General features: G+C 40.1%; 1 protein-coding gene across 1 annotated transcript; it reads right to left on the bottom strand.

Moving 5' to 3' along the window:
• Window positions 1-1,080: 1,080 nt before the first annotated feature.
• Window positions 1,081-7,513, bottom strand: YWHAB (tyrosine 3-monooxygenase/tryptophan 5-monooxygenase activation protein, beta). The gene is made up of 5 exons (XM_009579272.1): window positions 7,216-7,513; window positions 6,084-6,207; window positions 4,884-5,047; window positions 3,466-3,561; window positions 1,081-2,971 (listed from the first exon to the last, which is right to left on the bottom strand). The coding sequence occupies exons 1-5, from the start codon at window positions 7,507-7,509 to the stop codon at window positions 2,915-2,917; spliced, it is 735 nt and encodes a 244-aa protein (XP_009577567.1). The 5' UTR covers window positions 7,510-7,513; the 3' UTR covers window positions 1,081-2,914.
• Between the last annotated feature and the right edge of the window lie 1,878 nt (window positions 7,514-9,391).

The raw sequence follows: 9,391 nt of genomic DNA, 5'->3' as shown, positions 1-9,391 counted from the left end.
TTCCCCCAAAAGAGAAAGTAAGGATGGGAGATTTCATCTGAGAGAACTGAGGCAGGACAAGTGCTCTATGAACAGGAGCAGCTAGCAGGACCTGGGATTTTTTCTTCTCAGAGCTGACAATGTCATCAGCATGAGTCAGACTGGGAGTTAGCGTACATTATAAAATCATTTAAGAGCAAGTATGTCTATAAAGGCTGAGGAGAATGACAAAGTGGCAATAATCACAAATATAAAGAGGGACCATCATCTAAAGCCATGGCACAGGACAGATCAGCGCTGGATCAGCAGCTAGTTAGATTTTGGCCTAACGCCTTTGCAGTGGTCCATCAAAAGAAGCTGAGTGACATTATCCACAGAGCAGAGTTCCGTATCGTCCCACTGCAGGAGTGAGAGATGCTCCAAGAGCGGGACGGACGCTTGCTTGGCCCCAACCAACCTCCTCGGAGCTTTTAGGCTGACTAGTATCAACTAGCCTGGCTATTGCTATCCATCTCTTCAAGCACTTTTTTTCCAGGAAGACGCCTCCACTTGCACTTAAATGTGCAGTTGCGCTCCCAGTAGTGCTGTTGCACACCACCAGCTGAGAAGAGCAGAGTGTATGCAGGTTACAGGTCACTAGTGCAGCTGGGTGTGCAAACAGACGACTGGCAGAGGGCCAGCTGAAGAGCTAACCCTGCATTCAGAAGCATGCATTTAAAGGATTCCCTAAGGAAAAAGCTTTAAATGTAACCAACAGACTTTTCTCATGTACGGTGTGTTGAATCATACAATATGCAATGATTCATGGCAAGTTAAATAGATATTTATAGTTGCATTTCTTTTAAGTCCTGCAATGACAATATATTTTAAGTATGCCCGCAACAAAAATGAAGAGAACCAGTATTCTCTACTACAAATCTGGGAGGGTGTGTGGGGGGAAGTCTCTCTGCAAAGGGATGAGTAATTAAGTATTCACACCATGTGGAAACCATGAATCAACTCACACAATCCAAGATCTGTGCATTTAATAAAAGTAAGTGGTGATTTTGCTACCACAAGTTTTTTGCCACTAGTACGGCAAAGATAACAGACACAAACAACTGATAAAATTTTTTTTTATTATTCACTTTTGAATTCTTTTACACTTTCCTGATTATTTTGCGTAAGGTGAAACTAGAACTGTTTAAAAGACATACACGAATCTAGTACATCAATAACCAGGTATTTCTTTTTGCTATACTATTCTCACAACCACGTGTGTGCTAGGCAATATAACCGTCACAGAAGCAAACTTTAGGCAGAATACTGGTCAGTAAAAACAAAGCGAAAAGAGCTACCAGATATACAGACAGGCTCGGTTCCACATTCACTACTGCATTTATCAAGCGCCAAGTATTAACTGCACAATTTGTTCAGCTAGTAGAGGGGAGTTTTAAAATCAGTGCATGAAATTCTCTTCAGCAGACAGATGGACAGACAAACAGATGGATCCTATACCTAAGTGGAATGTGAAGGTAGGGGGATGATACCGTGAGACTGATAGGTGACTATTCCTAATCTTTTCCACTGCATTATTCACGCAACTCTTACTAGGTTTTATTTAATGGGATGTTTGAAACATAACTAGGTGAGGACGTTTGGAGCTCAAATATTACCAGTTACAAGCGTCACAAATGTGTAGGTCTGCATTCCAGTACAATAAATGGGAAATCCTGAATATTTGAGCCAGATCCTGGTACTACCAAAAAATGGCAGGCAAGAGCTGAAGACTGCAACAGCACTAGCAGCTCTCAAACACCCAGGAAAGAAACCTGTCCTTGAGCAGACTCAGGCCTCACCCACCATCCTGACATCACCCATGATCAAAGAAAGGATGACGCGTATGTGGGCGTCCAAAATTGCTTTAATGGAGTCTAAACAGGTGAGAGGGTCAAAGATGAGCGGAGTCCAATGGGAGAAAAATTTCTGTAAAGTGAACTTAAAGATGGCTCAGTGGATTACTTAAGAAGTTTTCAGGATAAATTCAAAACAGGAATACCATGGAGATTTCAATTCACCTAAGAGTAAAGTAATGCAAAAGTGGCAGATCACTTCATGGTATCATCCAAACTAATAAGGCCATTCAAAAAATTGAATCTTCTCCTATTGCAAGTCCATGGTAGCGAACCAAGAATTCTCACTACTGAAGAATATCTCAGGTATACTCAGGTACGTTATTGCTGTGGGAAGGGGCTTAGTCATGCATGTCATATGAGCATGAAAGCGCTTTTAGAAGTCAAATCCCAGTTATCTGCCAGTGTAAAGAATTTGGAAATCAAGCTGCTAACTCCCCCATCACCCTCCTCCCCAAAACAAACCCCATCCCCAGAAAGATAGGATTGACAAAGTGAGCTTTTGACTGAAAGCGGTGCCTCAGACTTGGTTACAAATGTCTACAGAGTGTGCCTGTTAAACTAATTCATAGCAGTGTTACTAACTGGAATGCCATACATCGGATTGTTTTCCTTCCATGCCCCAGTGTCACAATAGAATCTCTATAACTTTCTGTACAACTTTACAAGAGAATTGTACTTCGACTATTTTGGTGCCAAATTAAGCTCGCCAGAGTTACATAATTGATGTCTACTTTTCTACCAATACGAGTTTTGTAAAGCCAATTGCAATCACAAAACCCATAATCACAGTGTTCAGTTAAAAATATAAACACGGTAATCATAACTGTAAATGTTCATAATAGGAAAGTTCGGAATGCCATTATAATAACCAACCTCCGCTTAAGTACACAGAACACCAACCAACCGTTTTTACCCCACAGACAGTTTTTGCTACGTTGAGGTTGTGAAAGTCGATGTACTATTCTTTTTGCTTGTCGCACAAAGGGATATATGTGTAGGATACAGGGTGACATTGAACATATAGTGAAGCGTGACAGCCATTAGTTCTCTCCCTCCCCAGCATCCCCTTCATCTCCCTGGTTTTCCGACGTCCATAGCTGTAAGAAAATAAAAACACATGTTTACACTGAAAGCACACAGTTAATTACAATTGTCAGGAAAGGGAAGACAGCATAGTTAGCAGTAGCTGTGCAATTTTCTTAGCTAAGAGCAATACAGAACTGAACTTAACAGTAAAACTAAAGAATAATGAACTAGAAAACGGGCAGAGGATTACAAGTGAAAAGCCAGCAAAAGTTTGCAAGCTCAACACAAAGACAAGCTGGCTGTTGAGAACAGACAAACTGGACTTTCTGTTACAAAGAAGCTGTTTGTTACAGTGGTTAACAAGTGATTTCTGGTTTAAACAAGCAAGTCTAACTGGTCTGGTTACAAGAAGTAGTGCAGTTAAGACATGCAGTTAATGCCTCAGAAAAGGTTTTTAATGGCACAGAACTACTCAAGCCTTCAGATGTTGAGTCCCACATAGTGGAGTCCAGCAGCCTCAAGAATTAACAGCGCACAGTGCAGCGGTTTGCCCCATGATACTTACAGTGAGGTTGTCCCTAAGCAGCTGCATGATGAGAGTACTGTCTTTGTAAGACTCTTCGTTCAGCGTGTCCAGCTCTGCTATCGCTTCATCAAATGCCTAAAAATATGCAAGAGAGCACTTTCATGCTCTGCGCTCTGAATTCACTTCTGCTTACTCAGAGCTTACAAATTTGCTACATTACTATTCAAATTCTGTGACAAAAGCTTCCAGCATTTTTCTTTTACACCAAGAGAAGAAAAGTAAACCAAAGTGAGCACCAGATGACTAGACAACCAGTGGGAAAACAGAAGTCTTCAGGGTGGTCCAGATGAAAGCCCAGAACAACTCTACTACCATGGCAATACCAAGTATTGAAGAGGCAAGCGCACACTCTGTCATACTGAAGAATGATTCACACAGCTTGAAGTCAGGTTTAACAACACCACTTAAAAGCAATACTTTCATTAAAAATGAAGGCCTCACTAATTTAAATTGGCAGTAAAAGACAAAGGTGCCGTTAAATTGATATATGTATTGCACGTGAGTAAGTAGGAAAGAAAATGGAAGACAAGGGTTTTTTGACGGTGGGGTAGAAGGTTTTGGATTTCTTTTCAAAACAGCATAGGATATCAGGTATGTTCCACTAGAGATTTATAAAGCCATTCTTCCTATTGATCTGTTAGACATCAAAGCCCATGCTGCAAGTCTGAGAGCCATGAATAAGTGCTATTTCTTCATTCAGGTTTCAAATAGATGTAAGCATATCAACTAAAAAAGCAGGAACAGCAGCTTTGCACAGCAAAACATTACCTGTTACCAAGTATTATTAAAGCGCATATTAAAACACAAAGATTCACCTAATGCCATATTATTCAAGTTACTACCAGATAACTCTCACAGATGCAAAAAGCTCCATTTAGAAGGCTCTAACGATATTTTAAGAAGGCTAAGACAAAAATGACTAGCTATTTGTTTGGCACAACCCATCACACAAGCTCTTTTCGGTCTCTGGAGAGAGAAGCATACACACACAGATACACAAGGACATCTAGGGCTACAATCATAGCCACAAAGACGACACCTCATGTATTTGCTAAGTGTTCAAATTTAAGAAAATATTTCACGCTAGAAGCGCGAAGTTAATCCAAGTGTTTTCAAATTTGACACAAGCGCATTTTAAGAGAATTACATGGACATAAGAAGAGGCACTTAGTCTCCCCTTTCACTGGATCAACTGCACTAGCAAATGAGCTTTTCTTAAAGCTAAGCTAGTCTAGCTAACTTCCCTGAAAATATATTACAATGAAAATAGTTTAAAGATGACAGCATTTTTAAGGAATTTGATATGAAAAAGCGTAATTATCTAGAAAGTGCTACTGCAACCATGTAATTATGTCCTTAGCCTCCATGAAAACTGGTAATATGAAGAGTCTGCTTACCGTCTTTGCCAGATTACAGGCTTTTTCAGGAGAATTTAGTATCTCATAGTAGAAGACAGAGAAATTTAGAGCCAAACCAAGTCGAATGGGGTGTGTTGGCTGCATCTCTTTCTTGCTAATTTCAAATGCCTCCTGGTAAGCTTGCTGAGAATTTGCTACCGTTGCTGCAAGAAGTAATTACAATCATATTAACACACAGTACATCTCCATACTTCACAGGGGAAGCTATTACATTCTTGGTTTAGACTATCGTGCCACCAGAAATTCATACAATTACATATGCACAGACACTTCTTTCAATGTTTTTTAGATATAAAAGCCTACCACTGGCTGAACTATTAAGGCAGAAATATTTGTTCAGATAAAGCTTTGAGCTACGGAAATTAAATTCAACATTTTAAGAGTCCTAAAATGAAGTTTATTCAAAATAAATTCCAACCAGTCCGAATGCACATAAGCTCTACCTAAGCCAAAGTGTACTGTGATTAAACACTCACTTCCAGCCTAGCTGAAGAAGTAGTAGTTCTGAATAATAAATCCAGACAAAACCATATGGGGAAGAAGAGGTATCTAAACTACCTATTTAAACTGAAGGAAACATTTAGCACGTAGGTTGTGAACTTTACGCTTCAGTTTGGGGTTTCAGAGGAAAGACAACAATCCCTTCCTGACTAATGGGTAACAAGCTCCAGAATGGCGTCAAACTAAGTTTGCAAGACGTGGACTACATCAGACACTCACCAGGAATTCAAGCACAGTTCTGCATTGCTTTAACATTTCAGGATTAACTGGCTTTGGACCCAGTAACCCAATATCCCATATTTGCATGCAGAAAGCTTGCAAATAGTTAAGACTTGTGAGCTAAATTCATAGTTTAAACAAGAGATGATAGGAACAAAGCATTTTCCATGAGAAAAAACACATTCTCCAGGAAAAGGATTTTACACTGCCAAATATGCTTGAAAATCAGTTGAGGGCTGCAAGCAGAATTTGACTGGTTTGATGAACGTCTGTCAATCACTTCTACTAATTTCAGTGAAGTCTTTCTCTAAAAGTGACTTGCACTGCACCCGTCTTCAATACTTTAGAGCAGTAGCGAAAAGAAGTAAATACTTCATGTTAGGGGAAAAGTACACAAGTATTTTTTATAGTTTACTCCGCTTGGCCCCCAGCAGAATGAGAGATTTCATCTCTACTTACTTTGCTTGTTGTCCCCAGATGCCACCTCTGAGAGGTATCTGTAGTAATCACCTTTCATTTTCAAATAGAAGACCTTGCTTTCTGGCTGCGTGGCATTGACAATAAGGTATTTATCCAGGAGTTCCTGAGAAAGGAAACATCACTTTTTTTTCTTCCAAGTCATAAAAATAATGTCTGAAACAGAGCCTTCATTACAATGGTAAGCATGAACTGTTAAAACATTAACAATGACTTATGTATGCTCATGAGTTAATCACTTTGCCTACTGCTGTCTAAACTCAGAAAAAAAGAGAAACTACTTGCATCCTAATGCAGAAAGCAGAAAACTTGCTGTGTTTAGGCTACCCACAATTCACTCCTGCAGAACCTAATGGCTATCAGGGCTTAAGACTGCAAAGATTTTCCTTGAAATACACTGATGCAAACCTATGTCCACAACCAAGCTAATGACAAGCAGCAGCTTGACATTAGCACAAGTCTGGTCACTTTTGCTGCCACAAACTTGAATTCTACACAGAGCAGTGAAATTATCCACAACAAACCGATTCTATCTGCAACTCTAGCTGAAAAGCTGAATAGTGGCACAGTCAGCACATGTGCATTCAGAGAGAGATGCAAAGGCTGACACTACTGATAGCAACTGCTCTTGACAGATCTTTAGCAAACTGACCAGCAATAAAAAGAATCCCTCTCGTCTACGTGAAAGAAATAGCAAAAAAAGGTTTGGAGGAGGAAGTGCGTATCTTTTCCATCCCAAAAAGGTACTAAACAAGCCTCAGGACATCAGCATTCGTTTACGAAAGAATTTAAACGGTAGGCTTTTTAGCAGGACTCATGCCAGTGCCCCGGATCTAAATTTGTTTTCATGGTGAGCCCTAGCCAGCAGCTAGTGGTCTTCAACACTGCCTTGTTTGCTTCTTTCTGTTAAAAAAAATAAATGCTCTTTTATAACAAATTCGCTAAGAAACAAACTAGATGACTTGAGAGCTAGAATTGGACCCAAGTATGTGGCTATGCAAAATTATTCCCCTGCTAAGGTGCTGCAGTGTCTACAGCACTAGTAAGATTCCTTAAGCCTCTCTGAGGAATGCTGCAGTACTAACTACTGTTATTTTTGCTGTTGGATTATTACCAGAACATCATTGCAGATATCCTGCAATTCAGCCTCAATTTTCTCACGATATTCTCTTCCCATCTGCTGTTTCTTCTCATTCCTCTCTGTTTTCTGTTCAATGCTGGAAATTACACGCCAGGATGAGCGACGGGCACCAACCACGTTCTTGTAGGCAACTGAGAGTAGATTCCTTTCTTCATTGGACAGTTCATGTCCTTGCTCAGTGACAGCCTTCATAGCAGCAGCCATGTCATCGTAACGCTCAGCCTGTTCAGCCAGTTTGGCTTTCTGTACCAACTCACTTTTATCCATGGCTCTCCTGTAATTAGTGGGGAATAAAAATAGAGAAAAATGTCTCTTGATTGTCTGCACTGTGGAGGTTAATGCTGAAGGGTGAAGCAGAACTCCCAGTCACTAATAAGTGGGAAATCTATCAACTCTAACAAAGCAATATGAAGGGTTTCTTTTTAAAAATGATCTTTTGCCAAATATGTATAATTTCTATGTGTAAATGACTAATCACAATCCTGAAGATATGTAAGCATTATTCTTCAAAATGCACCAAAATTCATATTGGCATCAAGCACAGCACATCAATATGTTCCCTATGTAAATCTCTCCCCTTTCCCATATATGGCCACAGTTCAACCTGGGAGACACTGCATGTTCGAACCTAGACGCCACCAGTTTTGTTTGTTTTCTGGGTTTTTTTTTGTTTTCCCCCCATTATTATACAACAGCAACTATTTAGGAGCACTGAAGCACTGGACAGCTCCTCCTGACACCGAAGATTTTTTGCACACTACAGGAGATGTTTCTGTGCATTTAAATAAACCATACCCAGTAAAGCTGTAGTTGTTGGCAACTATGGAAAGTACATTTATACCGTTCTGCCAGAAAATTGGTTTTTTTTAATACACGCATCAACACACATATAGTGGACAATTCTACATAGCTAGGGTGGCTGCACTCTCAGGTTTTCAAGACCTTTCAAATAACACTGACATTCCCAAAAACCAAATGGGATGTGGCCCACGTGATGGTCACTACTGCAAAACTAATTGCTTATATGGAAACAACTTGTTTGTCATTTCTGATAATACAGTTTAGTAACTGAAGCCAAGAAAAACATGTGACCACAAGGCCCCTGAAGAGCTTAAGCAATGAAAAATGAAGTTAGTACGGAACGTGTCAGTGAGGCAGCTTGAGTGTTGCGTACTTCTACAAGCCAATGCTAACATACAGTTAACTCAGCCATTGAGCTGCCAACCTTATACTCAACCACTTAGGGCCAGGTTCATAGGAGAACTTAAACAAGTTTCTTCGTCTTTATCAATGTAAGTGGACCTCAATACCTCACAAACTCCCAGATACCCCAAATTAATCTGTAAAATTTCTCCAAGTGCATAGGTTCACTTTTGGACAGACCCAGAACTGGTATACTTGTCAGTACTGAGCAATAATGTTCCTCTCCTACTCTCTAAATCTCAATAAGGACTCTCACTGTCCAGGTAAGTTTTCAGGCTGAGACCTAACAGCCTAAAAACAACTTCTAAAAGAACAATAAAAAGCAAACAAGAACAGTAAGTTTACAGTTGCCTTTCACAGGCTTATGTTCATTCGACAAGCATCTACAGCCCTATTAGAAAGAACCAACAGGCTGAAAGCGATTGCTGTAGCCTTCTCCCTGGCCCTCTCCTTTGAAGATCCCAGTCTGACAGGCTCCTGACGGAGAACATCTCGCACACACTGCTCAGCTTGTATTTTAATCCAAGGTTCACCTACCACACTATTATACAGGGAAACCAGTCCCCTATACTAAATCCTCAACCAGGATACTGAGATGCAGACCCAAATTCCCATCATGTGTACGAGCAGTTTAAGAGTTTCCTACTGCCAAGGACGGAGTCCTAACTACAAAATTATTTTGGGATAAGCGTATTCACCCCCTCCAGCTGAAGATACTCCACTTCAGAAAAAAAATTCACCCAAGTTATCAAGTCAAACATTGTTATTTCACATCAAAGCTCTTGAAGTAAACCCAGCAACCAAATGTTCTACCTGCTATACATTTGCAAGTCACACTCCTGCTTGCGTTTGATCCTTTGCAGATCTAGCCTAATACATTCATCTACATAAGGTACTCAGTAAGGATATGTAATGCTAAAACCAGCCTCCTGGAAAGATACCTCTT

The sequence above is a fragment of the Fulmarus glacialis genome, unplaced genomic scaffold (genome assembly GCF_000690835.1).
Source record: "Fulmarus glacialis isolate BGI_N327 unplaced genomic scaffold, ASM69083v1 scaffold16006, whole genome shotgun sequence".
Classification (NCBI taxonomy): domain Eukaryota; kingdom Metazoa; phylum Chordata; class Aves; order Procellariiformes; family Procellariidae; genus Fulmarus; species Fulmarus glacialis.
This window is presented reverse-complemented; position numbering and strand designations above follow the sequence as displayed.

What these genes read in the sequence shown, in the direction of transcription:
- YWHAB (XM_009579272.1), bottom strand. Translation starts at nt 7,509, where the DNA reads ATGGATAAAAGTGAGTTGGTACAGAAAGCCAAACTGGCTGAACAGGCT. An exon ending in CCTGTAATCTGGCAAAGACG is followed by an intron (nt 3,562 to 4,883) that starts GTAAGCAGACTC and finishes GCATATTTTTAG; the next exon opens with GCATTTGATGAAGCGATAGC. An exon ending in TGCTTAGGGACAACCTCACT is followed by an intron (nt 2,972 to 3,465) that starts GTAAGTATCATG and finishes ATTTTCTTACAG; the next exon opens with CTATGGACGTCGGAAAACCA.